Below are 24,505 nucleotides of genomic sequence, written 5' to 3'. Positions count from 1 at the left end.
AGTCAGTGAGCCTAACACACATACAAAAAAATATATGAAGGACTGGGCCACTCACTCAAGGTGAGGTATATCGCCTCACCTCTAGTGTATTAAAGTTAGCAAAATCAATCAAATGTAGGTCAATTATGCTTGATAATTGAATATGCTTAAAGAAAAACTCACCTATAATGGGAACAGTGTTGCACTCAGTGGGAGCAGTGATGCTGCACTTTGGACTGAAGGGTGGCTGGCAGGTAAGGAGTAAGTTTTGTGGTTGAGATCCAAAGGACATCACAGAGATGGCTGTCGGTCACTTTGGTTCTCAATCTGCTTTTGTTCAGAGTTAATAGAGATGTTTGCTCACATATGTACGTTGAGCCAAACAGACTCATTCTTTTTGCGTGGTGTCTTATCAGAGGGAACCTGGCCTTTTCCAAGCTCTGATGGAAGTCGGGTAGGGAGAGAAACTGAACCTTACGCTTCTTCTGCATCCACCAGGAAGGGAGCCGAGAACAGTTTGATATTTTTCTCAATAATAGAAAAATCTTGGAAGAGCTGACTGAATTCTGATGTGACCACAGACACTGTAACAATATGTCACATCATATCTAAATCTATGTAATCACATAATCTTATATGCACACACTTAATGAAGAACACAAGCTCATATAACCCCAGTCACATATCTTTATTTTCAGCACACAGTGTCAAGTTCCACAGACATCCCAGCCTGGGGTCTAGACGCAGCTATCAGTGTTTAGGCCTCACTGCGACACAGCTGCGGAGAGCAGGAATAACATCCACTCCTTCGCCCATCACAGAGTTCACCTTATCACCTAACACATATGAATCTGTGACGCCAAACTGACCATATATTGTTTCTGACTTCCCAAAATAAAATGTTCGACTCAGAGAGCTGCTCAAGAGCACATCTCTGATCCGACCCTTGTACAAGTAAAACCAGTGTCTGTCTGCCTCCTTATTTAAAACAACCGATTGACAAACTGCAGATTAAAGTGACCCTTTAATTTCTGTTAAACCTTCAGCCTTTCCCCTATTTAGCAGAAAGCTTGGCCTTTGGAAAAGCAAATCTGATTTTGGACAGCGTGGGGAAGTGTGCAACATTGAAGTTGCATAGTTGTGTCTCAAATGAATAATTTCATTTAATAATTTAATTTATTAAGTATTCAAACCTTTTCCTAAAATTTTGGAAAATTATTTAATTTAAATTTGCCAATATTGTTACGAGAATGTATATTTTCTTAAGGGAACATTTAATAATCTGTGTACTATCAGGATGGACAGATTGATAAAACAATGGCTGAGAACACACACCCAGCCCCCTTGATAATCACTAATAAGAATAATCATTGTCGCCAGATTGTTGGAGAATTTCTCCTGCGCGGTCGGTGAGGTTAATCTGCCCACTACAGGAAAACAAAACTGAGAGTATTAAAGATATTTAGTCTAGTCTCTACGGAATGAAGAGAAATGGGGATGGTAGCTCAGGAGGTAGAGCTGGTGGTCTAGTGATCTAAAGGTTGCTGGTTGGATCCCAGGCTCCTCCTGCTAGCACGCTGTAGTGTCCTTGAGCAAGACACTTAACCCCTATTTGCTCCTGATGGCTGCGTCCGTCAGTGTTTGAACAATTGTAAGTCGCTTTGGATAAAAGCGTCTGATCAATGACTAAATGTAAATGTAGAAAGATACAGTCATGCTTCAAAGAAGTGTTCTGATCAGTCTACCCCTACTACTGACAAAGAGGGCTTTATACCGAAGAGAGGTTGTGTGTCATTTACAAGACTGTGCCCCTGAATCATATCCCCGGGTGTTACCCTCAAACAGTGATTTAACAGTTAACTTTCCGGTCACAGACTATGCCATAAAACAAACACACAATGCTCATTCATCCCCCCTTGGGTTATCCTTATCTACACACAAGGTTGAGTGAGGATGGAATGTGATCTGGTTTTTCCATACTACAATTGACATTTGTTTAAGAGTCTTTTCATATAAACTCTGATTAATTAAAACCCAGAGGCAATATGTTTTAAAAGCTACGTAACATACAAAAAGCTTTTGTCCTATATAAAACAATTTAAATAGTTGACCGTGTGCATTTTTTTCTCACATACTTCTTCAGGGGCCTGAAACACCTCTTTCCAAAATGTTAATCTCAATTTAGGGCATGTGGGTACAGTTGTATGCGTACGTGGGTATGATTGCCATCTTGTGTGCCACAATTTCTGTGGGTTGGGCCCATTTTAAACCAAACCATCCCATCCCCACACCACAATATGTTACTAGTTTCCCATCTTTAGTGTAATATTCAAATTCATGGCGAAAAATATTCGATGAGAATGACATAACTTTCTTTACCCCATTCCCTTTTTGTAATGTTACCATTAACTCTTCATTTGGAGTGGGCTCCCATTCTTTACGTTCTGTTTAAAAGTTTCTTAATATTAAATATCTGAAAAAAATTCCCCTCTTAACTGTTCAAATTATTTAAGGCTCCCACCCCGATGGAGTTGGCGTAGATTAGTGAGTCACTGTTCTGACCATTTTTTAAAACCTCCATATATACGGGAGGGTGCAAAATCATTTATAAAAATCCTAAATCCTGGTTAGTCCTGAAATTGCTTTAGACAATCCAAATGATGTTTAATTTCCCTCCAAATGTTTAGTGTAACTCTAGTCTATTCACCCATCTGAGTTTCTCTCAATGGGACGTCTAGAAAAGGAAAGGTGTGTAGGGGCCTCACACATAAGCTTTCCTCGATGTAAGAGCCAGCATGTACATGAAAAACCATGAATCTATATTGTTAAAGGTTTTGATTGAGCAGCCCAAAAAGAGTATTCTCAGATCACGATCACATTCTTATATATACAAAGAAGTGGGCGCCGTTTCGTAACAACACCCCTAGTTTCATCCCTCATACAATAATACATGTGTACTGGGCAGTTACAGTTCACAATGTCATCAGGCAAGATAACTATATAAGAGCAGGCATGCACAGCTGGCAGTGGATTTTCACTACTTTTCACTACCCTTTGTTAGAGGACCAGAGAAACACCGTCTGAAGTAGATAAGCAGCAACATGGAAAAGAAAGGAGTATTCTGGAGGTCTGAAAAGGTATGCACTGGACTTTACTTTAGCAAACAAAAGTACCGGGGTGTGTGCAAGCATCCTTGTCTTATCTCTACACCCAAACTGGAGAAGGGAATGTGTGGTGCGAGCTTCACAAGCTGGAGAACAAGATACAGAAATAACTCCAAGGGTAGCTTGTTAAAGCCTACTTATTTTTGGTACAAGCCGTGTTTCGTTAAAGCCTGTGTGAAGTTAATTTGTTTCAATGTACCGGTAGGCACCTGCAGCTTATAGACGTGCGGCTTATTTATGTTCAAAATAAATATTTTTTTAAAATTCAGTGGGTGCGGCTTATATTCAGGTGCACTTAATAGTCAGGAACGGTATATGAAGAAAGCATAAATTATAGCATTTTTCTATCATACTCGAGATACACCGATCCACTGTTTTTCAGTTCCATTCCGATTCCTATGTCAGAGCTCTTTTTTCTTCTTTTTCTTGTTGTTGTTGGTATTAGGCGTAAGGTTACATGAGGCTGTAGTGAACCATGCAGCACGTCTTATTAAAAGAACATAAACTATACTAAAAATATACATAAATCCAATAATTATAAATGTATTTCAAAGCAATTTATTTGAACTGTATGTTAAGTAGGCTTCATATTTTACTTTCAGATACAAACAGGTGAAGGTTTTCAAAGTGAATATTTGAAAAAGAAGCAAAAGAAAAAAAGATCCAAGAACCTTTTTCCTGCTCCACGTACATTATAAACCCTTGAATATAAAAACGATTGATGGGAATCGGTTGAGAAATGTATTTTTTTTATCCAGATTAACTGCAGCTCCCCTGTTTACTTGGATTTACAGGACAGTCTTGCTTGTTGCAATATGGCGGCGTCATTGACATAGGATTATTTTGGTTTTAACCCTGACGCAACTGGCAAGCCGAAGGACGTATCTGTGTAATTTTTAATCCTCAAGTGTTTCGTTTCAGTGTCGCTGCACGAACAGAACTACAACTCCTAGTAGCTCTATGGTGGCGCATAGTATATACGTCAGAATCATGACGCCTAATTTTGAGAACCAACACAGCTAAATGGCTGCTTTAATCAGTGACTTTACCCCAACTCCAACTGCCAGTTCCTATTCCACATTACAGATTCATTATTTTCTGAGTTGAATTCCATCCCATTGGCTTGAATTGGATCCATCCCATCTCTACAGTATATATCATATTTGTAGGTACCTACAATACTATGTAGCTGCAGAAATCAAGATTGTAACATATTGCGATAATATTTGAAAAAACAAATTACATAAAATTGAGTAAAACTCTTTTTTGGTGTGCCTCACACTTTGGTGGTCCTTGAAAATAATAAACACATCCAATACTGTAAATCTGCCGCTTCTTAAAAGCAAAATCCAATGAATTTGTGCTACATTTAAGAGCTGGTTGTGGCCACTTAAGTAAAGCTGCAAACTCCATATACAGTGAGATTTCAATGATGAGGCTACCTGACATGAAGATGTTATTCTGGGAAACTAAATGGGTCTATTCTCTGGAGAACCCAGCTCCTTCATCAATCGGACACTTCTCCAGCATGAATACACTGATGTTTCTTGAGAGATCCTGATCCCCTAAATCCTTTCCCACACTGCTGACATTTGTACGGTCGTTCTCCTGTGTGAGTAACCTGATGTTCCTTGAGATGACCTGCTCGTCGGAATCCTTTCCCACACTGTTGACATTTGTACGGCCGTTCTCCTGTGTGAACACGTTGATGTTTCTTGAGATCTCCAGATCGACCGTATCCCTGCCCACATTGTTGACATTTGTGCGGCTTTTCCCCTGTGTGATTACGCTGGTGAATCGTGAGCTCTCCTGATCGACTGAATCCTTTCCCACATTGGTGACATTTGTACGGCTTTTCTCCTGTGTGAACCCGCTGATGCATCTTGAGTTCTTCTGATCGAGTGAATCCCTTCCCACATTGTTGACAATTGTACGGCCGTTCTCCTGTGTGAATACACTGATGCCTCTTGCGATTTCCTAATCGACTGAATCCTTTCCCACACTGTTGACATTTGTACGGCCGTTCTCCTGTGTGAATAACCTGATGTTCCTGGAGATTTCCTGATCGTCTGAATCCTTTCCCACACTGTTGACATTTGTACGGCCGTTCTCTTGTGTGAACACGCTGATGTTTCTTGAGATCCCCTGATCGATTGAATCCCTTCCCACACTGTTGACATTTGTATGGTCTATCTCCTGTTTGGATACGCTGATCAATTTTGTGTTTACTTGATGGAAATCCCTGGGTTCGGATCAACATGGACTTCACTCCTGGAAGAAGAGACGGGGAGAAAGAAAAGTGGAATATTTAAAAAAAAAAGTCAGAGAGGCCACAAATCATTTTGGATGTTCAGTAAAAACATATAAAGTAGTTAAAGGCTCCAGGACAGTTCAGGCAACAATGACAAAAGGATGCTGGCCAACACAAAACAGAACAAAAAGGTGTTGTGATTTGCCTTTCCATGTCGTTTTCTGTAGCAGTTGCTGGGGCAAAACTTTTCACCGTAGTTCGTAGTTTATAGTTCATCGACTCACCCCCGATTGCCATTGGTCAAAATGTCACATGGCTGATTAAGTCACAGTTGAAAGGCATTTTGGGACTCGTGTTCAACTTTCTATTTCCGGCTCATACAACAACAACAAGAACTGGCATCACATACCACTGTGAACTGAGTGAAATTAATCCTTTGAAGGCGACGCTGCAGCGCTTGTGCGAGGTTGGTACGATGCAGCATGAAAGGATTTTAAATCAAATGTCAAATGTCCAAAAACTATGGCATGAAATTGCCCATGAGTTGGTTGTAAAACACCCGAAACTGTGGAAAAAAGCATGGAAAAAAACTGCACTGAGATCATACCATCACTTTTTCTTATTTTCCAGTGTCAATAAATTTATATGAGAGGTGAGGCTCTCTGTGTCCACAATATCAACATTAACCTCCACATTTTGATTTTCTCTGTCTATATATATATATATATATATATATTATTATTATTTTTTTTTTTTACTGTTTAAAATGGGTGAAATCTTATTTCATTGTTGAGCTGAGTGCACGCACGCATGCATGCACACACGCCCCTCCTCTCCGTGCATACTATGAATTAAAACATGATCATGTGCGGGATGTTTAGATAGAACTCAAACCACTATGATACCACTATGGTATCGGCTCCTATACGATGGGTATCTACCGGACCAAATCACAACGCAGATTTCGGTGCCTCATCACGGTGCCATGCCTGAGCTGGCAATTGAAATATCCGCCCTCCGGTACTCCGAATTCGCCACACGTGCCTTCACTAAAGTAAAAACTGTCAGTTATTTGTTAACATGTATATAAAGTTTAAAAAAAACTAAATAAGGACAAATAGGAGAGTTCATAATAAAAAACTCAAGAATAGCACTGATCTAAAACATTTTTTAATCACTTAATGTTTTTTTCTATTAACACTACTTCACTTTGTGACTTCTTCCTTTAAAATAAACCGGTATATGGTAATTTCTGCAAATTGTCTATTTATTACCAAAGTATTTATCAATTATACAGTTAAGATGGAAAACAAATGTGTTGCGTTGCCTGTCTATTTCAGTGGTGCTCCTCAATTTTGTGCTGGTGTGCCTAAAATTGTCAGTAGGGTAACAGTGCTGCTAGTGGAAAAAGTTAGTCTGGAGCCCTAAGTTAATGTAAGGCTGGGTGATAATTACAATTTGTATCCATGTTATTGCCTTAAAAACAAATTACAAAAGACAAAGGAATTATTTAAAGATATGTTTTTATTTTAACAATTAAACTGATTAAAAGCAAACAATGAATTTCCCAATTGGGGTTAATAAAGTGCAAAGCTAACTTTCACCAAAAATCACAATTTATTTTTAAATAAATAAAAGGTGCCTCTTGAAAAAATGTATTGTATCCCTGAAGAAAAACACCTTTGAAAACACAATAAAACATGAGACCCACTGCAGACTTTAAGTACATTTGGTGACTTTTTTCTTCCTATCATTTGGAAGTGAAGAATCAGAGCTTTATAACAATGTGTCACTTGTGCAATTCAAGCAAATATTATAAAGCTATGACTTGTTAATAACAAGGGTGTGGCAAACAGTGTTTGAGATAATCACATTCAAAGTTTTTCCCCCCACACTTGGCTTTATTCAGCCAGCTCCCAGAACGCAAATGGTTGGAGGACCAACAGAGCCATATTGCCAATTGACACCCTGCTAAATGGGGTGATCTCTGCATTGTACTTGAGTTTTGAGGGAATTTCAAACAGCGTCATCGACACACATCTTTTGTTTTTAAAAAGGTTTTTATTTAACAGTAAGAATATACATGTTTTATAAAAGTTTAATTATTTAGGAGTTTAAAAGTGTGGACAACAAAACAAAATGTAGAGTCTATTAATATGAGTCTCCGTATATCAGCCTAGGTGTGTCATTAAATACAGTATATTCATGTGCGTATGCCAGATATCTTCAAAGTTGTTTAAGTAATTATGTGGGCTTACCCCAAACCTACCGAAGCTACACCCTGAGAGCTTGTTTGTGGCCTCTTTTCATTTTCTTTTCACTCTTGGCTGCATTTGGGGGTAAACCTGAGAATCTTGTGCATTACTACTTGTTCCTTAATCTGCAACCCCAACCTCAATGGACTTCATCACGTCATCAATTTCTTCCGTTATAACAACGGCTGTATCATCGGTCTCCTCCAGTAGTTCTTCAATATATTCTGTTTCATTGTCACATTCAGGTTTAAAATTCGCTGTTTGAAATGTTCTCCAAGTCCGGGATAATATCAGATTCAGCATCGCTGTAATTCTCTGCGTTGCTGTCGGAGAACTGACTATCATGGGAGAAAATGTCAAGTACGCGCTGCTTACACTGACTTGGATCTATCGCACTGGTCAGATTAAGGTCCGCGATATGATTTAGATCTTCCTCCAATCGCTTCTCGTAATCAATAACCAAACGGAGACGAAAGTTTTAACAGACAAGTGAAACCGGATCCTCGGCTTGTTTACGGAAGTGACGTCAGTGTGACTTCTTCAGTTGTATACGTTGGTACACGGCCCCTCCACAATGATGTCTCCGTGTGTGTGTAAAACTACTACGATTTAAAGGTTGAACTCTATGAAAATGGTTTCACTTTGTGACTTCACATCACATGGCATATGGAGGAATGATCTTCACCTGGACGCTTGCTTTAAAGGAAACCATCGATCTGCGTTGTTCAGCGTCTCAGTAAGTGAACTGTGTTTCCCCATGTAATCGAATGAGAATATTTAACTCCCCGGTTTAACATTTTTTTACTATTTATGAATCAAATTCGGCTTAAAAAATATGTTGAGATAAAAAAAAACAAAAAACAAAAAAAAAAAAAAAAAACACAAAGGAACGAATCTGGAAAAATCACATTTTCTTTCGAGAAAGGTTTATACAACTTTTTTGGCTACTCCTGGAGATTTTAGAAATGCGCGAGAAAGTGGGTTTTGTTGTGGTGGGTCATATGTTATTTGCATGCCAAATAAAAAAAATCATACATGATGTGTTTATAATGTCTTTCAAAGTGTTTTGCAAGGAACACATCTGTTTACTGCCTCTGGCTGGAGGTATGCCCAGAGGCATGTAACCATGTTACTTGCTCCTGTTCCAGGACTCACTCTTTCATGATTTGCCTTGAACACCACCTGGTTGGGGAGTCTGTGATAAAATGGGCCTCTCTTCTCTTTTTTCTGACAACCGTTTTACAAACCCCAATGGCAGGTTAATCTGTGGGTGCTTCACACCATTCTCTGTATGAAAAGAATGAAAGAAGAAACAATCAATACTGTGACATGGACGTCATTCACACATATAAAGGCTAATACATAAACATAATTTAAAGTATTGTTTTCTGTTAGAAAAATGTATCACCTTTAAAAAGCTGATGCATACAAAGGACTCACACAAACACAGACATACACACACCTATGCACATACAGTGTATGTGTGCTATATCTTATGTATTGTGAGAGAAAAATGCTTACGATCATTTATATTGAATAAGGACAAAGGCCTCTACCTCCAGAGGTGGAGTTTTTTTTAAAACATTGTTTTCCCAGAAACCCCCCAACTTTATGTAAAGAGAAATGTTCTTTCTCTCTACAATGCCAATTTTAACATGGAAGAGCCAGATCATATTTGGCCCTGTAAGGAGATGAAGAATAACCACAGGGGAGCCTGGAGGTGCATTGTAAGGGATTTTAATCCGCATCTGCCAGCTCATTTACAAGTTCCTGTGAATTCACTGTTTGAGGTTGGCATCCAGGGAGACAGTTGAGGGACACAGACTTGTAAATGACTTCTGACCCAAGCCACACCCTCTGTTGTTGTATGAAGCCTCTTGATCAGAAATAAGATTAGACTGGTCAGAATGCTGCTTTGGAGCAGCACTGAATCTTTCTCTTTATTCTGCAGAATAAATAATCTTGAATATTCTCAGTTTTGTTTTCTTGTAGCGGGCAGATTAACCTCACCCATTATTGCAGAAGAAATTCTTCCACAGTTTGCATTTGATTAAAATGAAATAAATATTCTATAAAAGTCTTAAAATCAAGAATGTTGATTATGGCTTCTTAATCTATCATCAAGCTTTATCTTTAAAACACTTCAGACAAATAAATGCAATTATGCTTTTCCATTTAGACACTTACCGATGGCGTTGTGCAGTTTGTGTCCAAAGCACTGGAGATTGAACCACTCATTCAATCTCAGAGCTCATGTAAGTATCGCTGTCTGTAGTCGTGCAGACGGGTCCGTCTTCCGTGGTTCTAAGAACCCAATGCATCTTTGAGCGTCATGGCGATTGTTTCTCCGGTGTGGTCACTAGGGAAGCAAGCTGTTTGGAGGCAGACACTTTTAAGAGTCATCTGTAATATAATTAAACAACAGAACACACAGTAATTCCACAGATGTGGCGATGAAAGTAGGAAATAAATCCACAGAAGTTATAGCCCTGATGTTCATGAGCTCTTCTCTGGTGTACAAGCTCCCGGAATTGTGAGACATAATGAGACATAACGTGCACCGAAACACTGAGGCGACTGTACGAGGCGGCATCTTGGTGATCTATTCCTCTGACATAGGGGAATGCCAGAGAAAGAGAAATACCACACATTTTGCCACCAACCATATGTAAACAAAAAAATCATGATCTTTGTTCCTTAAGCTTAAAAAAGATTTTGAATATTGTTGTTACAATAATTTCCATTTCTACTTGATGTTTTTTGACATTATTTTGGATGTACGTTTGGTGTTGATTTACCAAGTTCCACTGCTTGCTGTGTTAGAGAAGGAGAGATTTTGGACATTGAATGACAGTTTTATGGACAACAGCCATGAATTTGGTGTATGTATAGTGCTTAGTGGAGACTGAAGTCCACCTAATTTTATTTATTTATTTATAGCAGAGGCTGTACTCTTTGGAACAAGCCGCCATCAACAGATGTTTAAAGTGCTGCTTGGTGCTGCCACTTGCGGTCGTCTGCGCGAACACTGTGTGTACGATTACACACATTTTAGTATTTGTTTCTGTTTTATATCACTATTTCCGTCAAAAACTTGTCTGTATGGATCTCCTACAACTGCGAGGCACTTGTGGATATGAAAACATTTCCTGAAAGAACAACTTTGGGACACTTTATCCACTGATCCAGAGTGGCTGGCGGAGATTCTATGCACCAACACGATCAGCAAAGACAATAACAACAACGCAGTCGCTGTTCCACGAAGCACTGCTGGAGGAAGCACCACAGTAAGTGAGGCTGCATTCGTATCAGTGGGATCAATGAGGACGCAACCTTACCGTCCACCTCTGCCAAGCATCCTTCTTGCCAATGTCCAGTCCCTGGAAAATAAGATGGATGACCTTCGGGCGAGGATTACCTTACAACTCAACAAAATAAACTGTTGCGTCCTCTGCCTGGTGGAGACATGGCTAAACCCGCTGGTGCCGGACCATGCCCTATGTCCAGCCGAGGCCTTCTCCATGTTCCGTGCGACAGATTGGGGGAGTCGGAGAAATCCAAGGGTGGAGACGTCTGCATCATGATCAACAACAGCTGGTGTAACCCTAACAACATCAAGACTCTCTCCCGCTCCTGCTCGCCGAACCTGGAACAGCTGACCATCTCATGCCGTCCATTCTACCTCCCCTGGGAATTCAGCACATTCATCATCACAGCCGTTTATATTACACCACAAGCGGACACCAACAAAGCACTATCGGACCTGTATGATGTGTTGTACAGACTTGACACCCGCCGTGGCTGTGGTGGTGACTGGGGACTTTAACAAGGCGAACATTAAAAAAGTTCTGCCTAAATTCCATCAACACATGTGTGCCACCAGGGGAGATAGAACTTTGGACCACTGCTACACACCTTTCAACAACGAATACGAGACCGTCTCGCTCCCTGCTTTTGGGAAATCGGATCACGGTGCTATGTCGTTGCTTCTTGTTTACAAGCCTTGCATCATGCGTGGAACTGGAGTAACAACTGACGTAAAGTGGTGGTCGGACCAATCAGAGGCCGCGCCTCAGGACGCTCTGAGCGACATCGACTGGGACATGTTCTAATCAAGTTCCAGTGACGTCAGCAAGTTTACAAAAGTAGCTATGAGTTTCCTAGCTACGTTAGCAGACAGCATCATACCCACAGTGAAAGTTTGGATATTTCTGAACCAGAAAGCGTGGTTTGATAAATCCATCAGCGCCGCTCTGAATGCTCACACGGCCGCCTACAACCATGGTCTTGTATCCAGCAACATGGACAATTACAAAGCAGCATCATAAAAACTGTGGAGGGCCGTGAAGGATGCTAAACGGACATATAGACACACAATGGAGCTACAAATGGAGCAATGGGATACCAGATTCTTGTGGCAGGAGCTGTGGACTACAAGAGCAGCCCTAGCCCTATCCCTAGCCAACGAACTGACCTCCTATTATGCGCAGTTTGAGGCTGGCAACAACACCACTAGCTCGCCGGTGAGTTGGAGTTAGACCGCTGGGGATGAGCATGCACTCTCTGATGCATGTGAACACCAGGAAAGCTGCAGGCCCCGATGGCATATCTGGGCAAGTACTAAAGACCTGTGCTAACCAGCTAGCCCCATCACCTATTCATCACCTCCCTGGCCAAATCAGTGGTCCCGTTTTGCTTCAAGAGGTCCACCATCATCCCTGCGCTGAAGAGCGCCTCTCCAGCCTGCTAAAACGACTACTGTCAGCTGGCCCTCAGCTCAGTGCTCATGAAGTGCTTTGAGAGGCTGAATCAGGGTTAGATCTGCACCTCCCCCCCCCCGCACCTTGGACCCGCTACAGTTTGCATACCAGCCGAACAGATCCACACAATGTAGTCTCCCAGGTATTGCACACCACACTCACGCACCTGGATGGCCAGAAGGGGGGCTATGTGATCGACTATGTGCTGTTAATCGACTACAGTTCAGCTTTCAATACCATAGCCCCCACCAGACTGGCTGTCAAGCTGCGGGAGCTGGGGCTGAACACTCCGCTGTGTGTCTGGATCTTGGACATCCACACAACCAGACCTCAGGTGGTGAAGGTCGGAAGGCACATGTCCAGCACCCTCACCCTGAATACGGGATCTCTCCAGGGCTGCGGCCTCAGCTCCCTACTGTTCTCTCTGAACACTGTGCCACGTGCCACAGTGCATTACACTGTTGCCTCACAGCAAGAAGGTCCTGGGTTCAATTCCCACCTGGGGCACTGTTGAATGTTCGCGTTCGAGTTTGAATGTTCGCCCCGTGCTCACATGGGGTTTCCTCCATCTAACAACAGTAAGGACCCCACCAAAAGCATGCACACATCATCGTCTGACCAGTGATGGACATATGGAACCAGGTCCCCGGGCGCATCGTCAAATGCTGCCCACTGCTCCTGGCTGCCCCCTCGGAGAAAGGGATGCCAGGATGTGTTAAATGCAGAGAACCTATTTCACCGGCCACCATCCAAAGCATGTGCATGTGTGTGTATATGTTGTAGTGGCGTGTCATGTGACAAATAAAGATTCTTCTTCTTCTTCACATGACTGTGTGGCCAGGTCCAGCTCCAACACCATCATCAAGTTTGCTGACGACACCGTCGTGGTGGGCCTGACCACTGACAACAACGAGAAGGCCTACTGTGAGGAGGTGGCTGACTTTTCACTCTGGTGCCAGGACAACAACCTCCTCCTGAACGCCAGCAAAACTAAGGAGCTGATTGTGGACTTAAGGAGAGGATTACAACCGAGGATGCACGCACCGTTGGTGATTAATGGGGCTTCTGTCGACAGGGTAAGCAGCTTCAAGTACCTGGGAGTTCACATCACGTTAACATACACCATACACAGACACTCTGGTGAGAAAGGCGAGGCAGCGTCTTTACCACCTCAGGCAGCCGAAGAAATTCAGGGTCTCGTGAGGATCCTCAAGTCCTTCTATTCTGGAGCAGTGGAGAGCATCCTGACAGGCAACACCACTGCCTGGTTTGGGAACTGTACTACTCGGGACAGGCAGGCTCTGCAGAGGGTGGTGAGTTCAGTTGAACTTACCTACCTGGAACTACCCTCCCCTCCCTGCAGGACTTGTACACCAGGAGGTGTAGTAGCAGAGCTGCAGGATCATGAAGGATCCTCACCACCCCAACAACGGACTGTTCCAGCTGCTGCGGTCAGGCAAGCGCCTCTGCAGTCACACAGCGAGGACAGAGAGACAGATTCTTCCCGCAAGCCATAAGGACTGTCAATGCTAAACTCCCCAGGGGTCCTCACTGAGACTCACACAGGCCCCACTGTACGGGGTGATAGCATACTGTGCTGTTTTGCTGTTCTGTTCGGTGTTACTGTATTTCTGTGTCGTACTGTTGTATACTGTACTGTATAACACACACTACTTCACTTTATTCACATGGCACTTTACTGCACATATCTGTATATACATAATCTATTAATTTTTATCTGTATTTCCACTTAGCATATTACCTTTTTTACTCTTATTTTATTCTATTCACTAACTGAATTATGTTTTAGGATTCAGTTTGCTTAGTTAATTAGTATAGCTACTGTGCCGGTCAGTACTTATTGTGCATAATCACCGGGTGCGTTGCAATGTCATTTCATGATATATATGTATGATTGTATGTATATGTATGTGATAAATGTCTGATTGCATTTCATGGGCAGTGTCCATTCTGACAATACATAGCAAAAAAAGAAAGGGAAAATACAGCATTAAGATATGTGATGCACAGTCGGGCTATGCCTAGAATGAATATGAGTATGTAAGTCCACTGTACGCGTGCAGTGTATGGGCATGCCACGCTGTAAGTGCTGCTTCCTATTGAATCCACTGTTGCAGCTCCACTGACTACGTCAGCTGTGGGGGGTCCGTGCTACATTTATATAACAGAACATGTATGTATATAACCTGACCTCGTCAGGTTATATACACAGACATACAATTTTTGTGGGCTATTAAGATGTTCAGAGAACCAACACAAAGTAGCTGGGTCATAAACCTGGGTAACCGTTTAAATTACGACCAAATTCAGTTGTTTTTAACTGCTGGGGTCAATTGTCAGTAAATTTGAACATAACAGGAGGGTTTAGTGATTAATGCAGCATTCCATTGAAGTCAGAAAGGAACAAACAGTTAAGTCGGAACTGACTAAGTAGAAGAGCTTGGTGGGAAGGAAAAACAAGCGTTACCTGACAGAGGTTCTGTGGTCTCCTTCCAACCTTCATCACTGTCTTCAATCTCAGGTTCAGAACAGTGCGAAGAGAGGAGCTGCTCAGCACCACTTGGTTCTAAAGCAGCAGCTGGATCTTCTGGATCTACTTCTACTTCTATTTCTTCTGCTTTAATCTGTTCAGTTGAGGTACTGGTTACAGGTTCTGCCTCTCTCTTCTTCTCAGTTTGGCTTTGATGAAGCTGGGACCACTGAGCACACTCTTCATCATGCTCCCGCTTCACAGGGAACTCCTCCTCTTCCTCTTTAATGTGTGGGGGCTCTGGCTCCTCCTGGCCCAGCCTGGGGCTCCACTCCTGCTGCTCAGGGGGAAGCTCCTCTTTACAGACAGAGAGCTGCTGGAGCTCTGGAGGGAACCCTGCCATACAGACAGGGAGGAAAACTCAGTCACCCACACTTTTAGTGTAAAAAATTCTTCTTATACAGACCTGCCAACCTGGGGAAAATATTTGGAGTACAACAACAGTGTAACAGGGAGTCTCTCTGGTGTTTGAGTTACTGTAGCTAAACGACTCCATCAGTTATTCACACAGTAGCATCTGGTAACGAGGCTCATCACATCGTATGTGAGCTACCACGGCTAACTATATACTGTACAGTATAGACATTCACGTAGTAATACTATATACACATTCATGTAATAATACTATATACAGTATACACATCTATATGGTAATACTATATACAGTATACACATTTATATAGTAATACTATATATAGTATACATATTTATATAGTAATACTGTATACAGTATACACATCCATGTAGTTATACTATATAAAGTATACAAATTTATTTGATTAGGATATACCCCTTGAAATGCATCATCTCGTAAAGTCGTAGATAAAGTTACATTCATTGTAATTTTCTTGGCCGATTCCTGTTTCTGATTCCAAGTCTGACCTACAGATTCCAATTTGCTATTGTGTTATCTGATCACTGACCAGTTACCACAACAGTGAGATTGCAGATTTTGACACTGTTTATTAATGTTCATTATTGAGTATGGAACAATAATAGAACATGAAACTGTCACTGAGTTCCAATAAAATAGAATATGGGATGTCACCAAGTTTCAGTAGAATTCAACCTGGAACTCTCACTGAGCTTTAGAAGAAAGAAAGAAGAATAAACAATCTTTATTTGTCACACAACACACCACACTACAACACATGCTTGCACACACACACACACACACACACAGTAGGTCTAACATAAAACTAACATGGAAATCTCCACTTCAAACTACAAATCAATGTCTTTCACTTCAAGTGCAAATATACAATAATATTACATTTATGTTACTTTGCAAATAAATTGCAATCAATAAAAAAAATAAAAAAATAAAATAAAGGGCCCACTCTTCTCACTCTGATTCAATGGAATCCTCCTTCGCTCACCGTGCCTTAAACCAAGTGAATCAAATGGAACGACTCGTGTTACTCAGTGACTCGTCAAGAATCGAGTCTCAAAGAAAGAGTCAAACTTTTCATGAGGAGTGGAGCTTGGCTGTGACAGCAGTAGAAACAGTCTGCACAATGTAACAATATTGTCAGGCCATAAATAAATAATTGATCTCATCTTCTCAGTTGACGTTGAAGTACCTCCAAACAGCCAACATATTCTTTCTCTTGCTTTCTTTTTTGAGCATTGACTAAGCTGCTACGTTACATTACGTTGTATGGGGTTTGAGTAGGGAGCATTTTTACCAGTACAGTACATGAGAACAGTATCGTGCGTAAGTTTGAGCGGCACAGAATCTGAAAATATATCTGACACTGATTGGCAGGTGAAAACTGACCAATTCGGGTCACCGGCCGATCGACCGGTGCATCTCATATTTTAAATGTTAACATTACGGTCACATTTTAGTGCTTTATTTTAACTCTCCCACTTCCCATTTGACCTCACAATGCAGCGTTACACCTCGGTGGATAATATAGTAGCGCTTAGTGGATGCTGAGGAAGGACATCTGCACATCAGAAGCACATCTGGTCCAGTCCCAGGGATGTAGTTTCAATACCCACAAAATGTATAGTATTATTTTACATAATTAAATTGCAATTCTATATTTATGTATGTATGTTTGTGTATATATACACACTACTCACAAAAAGTTAGGGATATTTGGCTTTCGGGTGAAATTTATGGAAAATGTAAAAAGTTCACGCTACAGTGATATTATATCATGAAAGTAGGGCATTTAAGCAGAAGCATGCAATGGTGATTTCCTCATCTCAAACAATTTATTGAAACAAAAGCCAACAACAGTCATGGGTTTACCACAACAAAAAATGTCAATGTCTCAATAACTTGTCATGTGCCCTTGAGCATCAATTACAGCTTGACAACGTCTCATGTTGTTCACAAGTCGACTTACTGTCTGCTGAGGCCTGGCCCCCCACTCTTCTTGATGGGCGGCCCTCAGGTCATTGGAGGTTCTGGGGTACAGAGTTACGAGCCTCTACACGGTGACTCAGCTGAACCCATAGGTTTTCTATGGGATTCAGGTCTGGAGAAAATGCAGGCCACTCCATTTGAGGTACCCCAGTCTCCAGCAGCCGTTCCCTAATGATGGAAACTCGATGAGCTGGAGCCTTGTCGTCCATGAAGATGAAATGAGGCCTGTGTTGTTCATGCAGGGGTACAATGACTGACTTAGTGATGTTATTCAGGTAGTATGGGCTTGTCACTGTACCATTCACAAAGTGTAGGGCAGTTCTGTATTGACTAGACACAACTGCCCACACTGTAACACCACCACCACCACCAAAGGCTTGTCTGGTGACACCAGTGGCTGATGCATAGCGCTCTCCTTGACCTGTCCAACATCGTTGGCGGCCATCATTTCTGCTCAACGTGAATTGACTTTCATCAGAGAGCAGCACTGAGGCCCACTGGTCCCTCATCCAGCTTCAATGCTCCCTGGCCCATGCAAGACGATGATGCCTGTGCCTGGTGGTGTGGTCAGGTACCCTTACAGGTCGTCTAGCACGCAGACCACGCTGATGTAAACGGTTTTGAATGGTCTGACGTGACACTTTGGTGCCTCTCACCTCCCTTAAATGTGCCTGGCGTTGAATGGCATCATCATCCGGTTGCGCAGGGCACTGTTCACAATGAAGCGGTCATCAGTGTGGGATGTGGCCAAAGGACGTCCACTTCTATGCCTTTCTGTGACTCTTCCAGTCTCTGTAAGCTCAGTGGCCACTTCCCTCTGAGAACATCCTGTTTGAAGCCTCGCAATGGCGAGGTACTGTTGATCAATTGTTAAGTGTTGTCTTGGTCTCATGATGTCAAAAAATTTTTTTAATGTTTTTTTCCCCATCATTTCAGCTGGCATTTCGTACTTGCGTATTTTGACTTAGAATTGGGCAGTTGGTACACAAAATGCATGCAGGTATGCTTACGTTGATTTAACATCCTTTACCTTGCTGAATGCCGATTGGCTGGATGTGCGATTGATTCCTGGGTTGCTGTTCTCCTATTGGATGTGTGTAGAAAATGGGCGTGATCAGGCTTTGTCCCTGCATCTGCGAGACGAGCGGCGCTGCAGAGTATACCATCACAACATAGGGAAGCACCATCTGGGAGTGCGCGCGCACACACACACACACACACACACACACACACACACACACCGTTAGTTATTAAGTGTGTCCTTAAGAATGATCAGTTAGTCTAATTTTCGATTGTTAAAGGCAGTACACAAAGTCTGCTTGGATGTCATTGCCTCAGTTCTCAACGCCAGGGTCCATCTGAGAACCAATCTAGGTCATGCTCTGGTTCGATCCCTGGCTCCTCCCCCTACGTGGTTGTACGTAAACCACGGTGGAACTACCGCTGCAGTGTAGTGCAGTATGCCACCAGAACACAAGGTGGTAGTGTTTGTCAGGCTTCACTCTGTCCCAGTGTTTAATATGGGGAGAGAAGCCGGAGAGAGAATAATAGAGGGCATGTTTTGTTTTTTTTACTTCAGCTCAGACTTTGAAAAGTGTAAAGGAATGGCCATTTTAGTCAGAATTTCATGCAAAATCCAACACTGTTTATATATTATCATCTTGAAAACAAATGTGATTGTCTTTGGCTTGTTTTTCTCTTATTCTTTTATCATATATTTTTAATTCAGAAAACTGTAACTACATAATTTCTTTAGGAAATGACATAGGGGAAAAACATAAGTAAAACTCTAAGTGAATTTAGATTTTTGGACAAGTGCATGTTAGCTCTGCCAGTGGTAACTACGTCCTACGCAACGACCAAAAATACCTCCAGTTCTGTTTTGAGGCGCAACCACAAATCTGCCTTTACTGATCCTGATAAGCCTTGCATGGCTGCCTCCATTGGTGTATGAATAAGTTGTTGTATTATTATTAATAACAATAACAACAACAACAACAACAGCCACCTGTATTTGTACAGCACCTTTCATATACAACATGCAACTCAAAGTGCTTTACATTAAAAGACCATGGAATATTAGTTGATTTGGACAAAAGCGACCAATGTGAACAATGTGATGTCACAGTTTTACAACAGTATTTTTGGGGTCTACTTTTCGAACGCATGCGTCCTTGTTTCGCCAGCGATCTTGATCTGCTGCAGCTCTGACTCCAACTCCAGGGAAAACCAGTGTAGGAAGTTTCGCATCCAGCTTTCAAAACACATTTTAACGGGATTCCTGGGAATGATTCTCAGATGCTTGATGAATGTGGGGGGAGCTCCAAAAAACCACCAGGAGCACTATAGCTAGGGCCACATTAGGTGGTTTTCAAGGCCGATTTGGCAACGATTTGAGATTGGCTGAGTCGGGGTTGTACAGGGCAGTCGCTGTAAAAAGCCTAGCTGTCATCGATATGTGCGTGGGTGAGAAAAAGACTCAAATCTGTCTCAATACGAAACCCCATCGGCCAGGTCATGATTCAATCACATGTTGGATTTTAATCGGGTGAGTCTTTCCAAAATCCTTTGGTGTGTGTGCGTCAAAGCCTCAAATAGCAATGGCCAACAGCCAATGAGATTGTGCGTTAAGAAACATTCTGGTGAGTGCGGCAGCGCCACAAATTTCATTGGCGCAGCGCAACATTTACATTTCAATTAATATATGCACGATGGACTATAAACTCGTTGAGTTTGCTCTCGTCTCTCAATGGTTCTTGCATTGTTTACAATTGTGTATGGGGATCTAGAATGCAGCCATGCCCCATTGTCTAGACCAGGGATCAGCTGTTTCCTACAGGCCCATATCCCTGCTCTGTGTCCCGTACAAGATTCTGGAGAGGCTGATCCACAGCCGCATTGAGCCAGTGGTGGACCCTCAACTCCCACCGGAACAAGCCGGCTTCCGCAGAGGCAGGTCAACGGTGGACCAGGTAACGCTACTCACCCAGGACATCGAGGACAGCTTCCAAGATAATGAGAAAGCTGGAGTAGTATTCCTGGACCTGACAGGCGCTTATGACACCGTGTGGCACCGTGGACTACACCTGAAACTGTTGAGAACAATCCCGGACCGGCACATGGTGAGATTTATTATGGAGATGCTATCTAACCATAGCTTCATCCTACAAACCAGCGATGGCCAGACCAGCAGGCTCAGAAGGCTGAAGAACGGTGTCCCGCAAGGCTCTGTCCTCTCACCAATGTTATTTAACATCTATATTCACGACCTGCCAGACACAACATCCAAGAAGTACGGCTATGCGGACGACCTGGCCATCATGCTTCGATGCCCAACATGGAACACTATGGAAGAAGGCCTCAACCGAGACATGGGCATCCTGGCAGACTACCTCCAGAAGTGGCACCTTCAGCTCAGCATGGGCAAAACAGTGTCTGCAGCTTACCACCTCTACAACCGGGAGGCAAGAAGGGAACTGGATGTGCATGTTGGCAACATCCGCCTGGAGTTCCAGCAAGCCCCCAAGTACCTCGGCGTATGCTTGGACCGGACGCTGTCCTACAAGCAGCACCTGGATGAAGTGAAGGCCAAGACAACCGCAAGGGTCTCGCTCATCCGCCGCCTTGCAGGCTCGACTTGGGGAGCTTCCCCCCAGACCCTACGCATATCCACGCAAGCCCTGGTCCTACCCGTAGCGGAATACTGTGCCCCTGCCTGGAGCAGAATTCCACATGCGAACAAGGTGGATACTGTCATCAACAGCGCCCTCCGGATAGTAACTGGTTGTCTGAAACCCACCCCTGTGTCCTACCTGCCAGTCCTAGCTGGTATCGCCCCACCCAGTCTCCGACGGGAAGCAGCTACCCTCGCCCTGGCAAGGAAAGCCCAGAAGAACGACTGGCACATCCTGCACAAAGCCACAACAACACCGGCACCACCATGCAGGCTCAAGTCTCGCCATCCCTACAACAAGGCAGCACAAGAGATGCTACAGTCGATCCCTGACGACTTGTCCAAGGACGCCTGGCTGGCAGCATCCTGGAGACAATCGTGGGAGTCAGCTGCGCCCTCCCGCATCCAACAATACATCCAGGACCCAGGAGGAGGTGTAAAAGGAGAAGACATGCCACGCCACCTATGGACCTCGCTGAACCGCCTGCGTACTGGCGTCGGGCGCTTCAAGTCCTCTCTAAAGAAGTGGGGCCTATCCGACAGTGCGTCATGCGAGTGTGGCGAACCTGAACAGACTGCCGAGCACATAATCACCAGCTGCCCCCTATACAGCCCACCCTCAGAAGCTGGCCTTTTTGACCTAGGACTGGAGACGAGGGCGTGGCTATATGACACTGAGTTGGCCATCTGATGATATAAGAAAGAAGAAGCTGTTTGCGCTCTATAACATGGCAGTGTTATAAAGCCGATGTTCCACTGAGCTGAGGAGGAGGAGACGGGGAATCCGTGCCGGGGCTGAGCGCCGTGCCAGTAGGAGATGCTACAATCCCGTCTCCTTGATCCATCATGGGGAATGTGAGATCCCTCCCCAATAAGATGGACGAGGTTGCTGACCCGCGGGAATATCGGGAGTGTAGGACTATAGTATTTACGGAGACGTGGCTAACTCCGGGCACGAATCCTGCGTCGGACAGTTTCCAGATCATGCGAGAGGACAGGTCAAAGGAGAGCAGTAAGAGGAAGGCTGGTAGAATTTATTAATAACAATAATAATAGATGGTGTAACCCTGGGCACAATTCACAATTTACCTAGGGATGTCTTGCATGTTATCGCTATAGCGGCGTATATCTCCGCATCCGCTAACGCTGCCTATGATGTCATCCACTCAGCTACAAGCAGGCTGCAGTCACAGCATCCTCAATCTCTCCTTATTTCTGCCGATTTTAGTCATGCCTCTCCGTCCTCCACTCTGCCCACATTCACACAATATGTTACATGCTACACTAGAGCGTAGCCCTTTTTACTAAAGTTATAAAATGTAATAAAGGCCAGAAGATCAGAAGTTACTAGGATCAAACAACTCCTTTATAAATCCCAAAGTACTTCAGTCACCGATATAAACTCAGTCCTTGTGACAAACACATATCATCCAGAACTATCTGATAGTTCTGCTCATACCACTGTGGAAATGGCAATTGTTGGTCCTACTGCACTACAGAACGTGCTGGTCGTGTGTGTGTAGTGACGAAGTCTGAAATCTGGGCCGTCAATCTTCTGCATCAAACATCCAGCGGTATCTGGGCTCAAACTCCAGCTAGGTCCAAACAGCTGACCTTTAGTGGGCAAGGTCAGAATTCACATTCAAGCTTTTAATCTGGAATAGTGGACCAGTTTGGCACCGTGCTCCAGCGGGTTATCTCCCAAATAGGAGCCTTTCTGTGTGGAGTTTGCATGTTCTCCCCGTGCTCACATGTCGATTCCTCCACCTCACGTCAGTAAGGACCCCCACCAAAAACATGCACCCATCATCGTCTGACCAGCGATGGACACTTATCACCTGGTCCCCGGGCGCGTCCACGTACGCTGCCCACTGCTCCTGGCTGTGCCCCCGGAGGAAGGACAACCCAGCAGAAGCAAAAAAAGCAGAGAATCCATTTCACCGGCCACCATCAAAGCATGTGCATGTGTGTGCAAGCATGTGTTATAGTGTGGTGTGTTGCGTGATGAATAAAGACTGTTTCTTCTTCTTCTGTTTCAAAATAAAAGCTGGGATATGTCTTGTCAAATACTCCCATTACACTCGATATCACCTACGGAAATAACAATTAGAACCAATGAAACATTAGTAATTGTAAAAGCCCATTACAAAGAAGAACATAGCAGTCTCAAGTTTTAGAGAACCGTGGTTGGTTAAGGAACCTCGAACTCACAATTGAAAGTAATACCAAAAACATCCCCATAAAACGGCGACACCAACACCAAAACACACGGGCTCTGTGACCTGCGCCATGCCACGGCAGCCTACACTACATGCACAAAATATTTAAACAGTTAGTAAAGACACCATTTAGTGCGCTTGAAAGAAATACATAAATAATCCAGTGTGTAACAGGCGTGCAGTGATTAAATACATGAGCCAGTTTATGATGCATTGCACGGAACTACGTTTCCACTTCAAAATAGCATAGGTAACACTTTTAGCACAAGCGAAAGGCATTCCCCCTTATGTTTGTTAGCATTGGCGGATAGCGATTTCCATCAGCATCAGCATCAGCATTAGCATTAGCATTAGCATTAGGATGACCATTAGCATTAGCATTAGCGATGTCTTTGCGATAACTTTGGCAGTCAAAAAACATCTGACCAATGCGGGTATTTCTCCAGCACCGGCGGCGACAGGATTCTCCGGTCACACGGGTAGTTCATCACCTTTTACAGCTTTTTTTCTTATTTTTTATCAAAGACTAATGGCGACGGCTCTTCCCCGCTGCGGCTCAACCGGAAGTGAAAGCTTTTTTTCCTTCTTCTTCTTCGTCTTCTTATTCTTCTTCTGGTGGTGGTGGTGGTGGCAAGACGCAGCTAAGGCGCATTGCTGCCTTCCACAGGTCACTTGAAGACCTGCTTTAAATCAGTTAAAGTCCTGATGCACAGTCCAGCGCGATAGAGAACGTGAATTACAGTTTTTGTTATTCCTTGTTAAAATAAACTAAGCTCATCCACTCAACCCTTCCATACATTACTTCCACATCTAATTCTTTCCTTGACGGCTCTTTTTTCTTCTCATCAGCTTCTTCATTCCCCTGTGCTCCTATGTGAGCTGGGACCCAGACAATCCCAACAGTGTTCCACAACTTGCTCCATTCAACACAGTCAACAAGTCTGTTTGATCCGTCCGGCCCCACCTATGCTGCCCTTCAGTGCCGTTAGTGCCGCAGTAAAATCTCAGCGTATAATGATCTTTTCCCGTCTAACGTCCTCCGCCCATGTCAGGGTTCGCCCGGGTCCTACCAGCATCAGCCACTAGATGCCGCCAGTGCTGCCTTTTCAAGGTTGCTCTGCTTCACCTATTTCTGTTCCTGATTACCCTGCCTCATTAGATGATATGTTTCACCTGTGTCTCGTTTGGTCGTCCCTATTTAGACCCTGTCGTTTGTGTCCTCGGGCGCTCAGTCTTGAGTTTGTCTAACCTCATGACAACGCTCTTGTCCCAA

General features: G+C 43.3%; 1 protein-coding gene across 2 annotated transcripts; it reads right to left on the bottom strand.

The window, feature by feature from the left end:
• Positions 1-3,763: 3,763 nt before the first annotated feature.
• Positions 3,764-23,787, bottom strand: LOC307240357 (uncharacterized protein). 2 transcript variants are annotated; one of them, XM_080014118.1, is made up of 5 exons: positions 23,659-23,787; positions 18,371-18,527; positions 14,898-15,296; positions 9,837-10,021; positions 7,113-8,936 (listed from the first exon to the last, which is right to left on the bottom strand). In XM_080014118.1, the coding sequence occupies exons 2-4, from the start codon at positions 18,525-18,527 to the stop codon at positions 9,954-9,956; spliced, it is 624 nt and encodes a 207-aa protein (XP_079870244.1). In that variant the 5' UTR covers positions 23,659-23,787; the 3' UTR covers positions 7,113-8,936; positions 9,837-9,953. The 2 variants fall into 2 exon arrangements, with proteins under 2 accessions (XP_079870243.1, XP_079870244.1); XM_080014117.1 differs by lacking the exons at positions 7,113-8,936; positions 9,837-10,021 and adding an exon at positions 3,764-5,414.
• Positions 23,788-24,505: the final 718 nt, after the last annotated feature.

The sequence above is a fragment of the Zeus faber genome (genome assembly GCF_960531495.2).
Source record: "Zeus faber genome assembly, chromosome: 14".
Taxonomy (NCBI): Eukaryota; Metazoa; Chordata; class Actinopteri; order Zeiformes; family Zeidae; genus Zeus; species Zeus faber.
Note: the sequence above shows the minus strand (reverse complement) of the source record. Positions and strands in the feature narration are given on the sequence as shown.

Bases quoted from the DNA above. Each gene is read 5' to 3' on its own strand.
- LOC307240357 (XM_080014117.1), bottom strand. From the start codon at position 18,527: ATGGTGCTTCCCTATGTTGTGATGGTATACTCTGCAGCGCCGCTCGTC. The intron at 15,297-18,370 runs GTAAAGGATGTT...TCTGTATGGCAG, and splicing joins GCCAATCGGCATTCAGCAAG to GGTTCCCTCCAGAGCTCCAG. The intron at 5,415-14,897 runs GTAACGCTTGTT...CTCTTCTTCCAG, and splicing joins GACCACAGAACCTCTGTCAG to GAGTGAAGTCCATGTTGATC.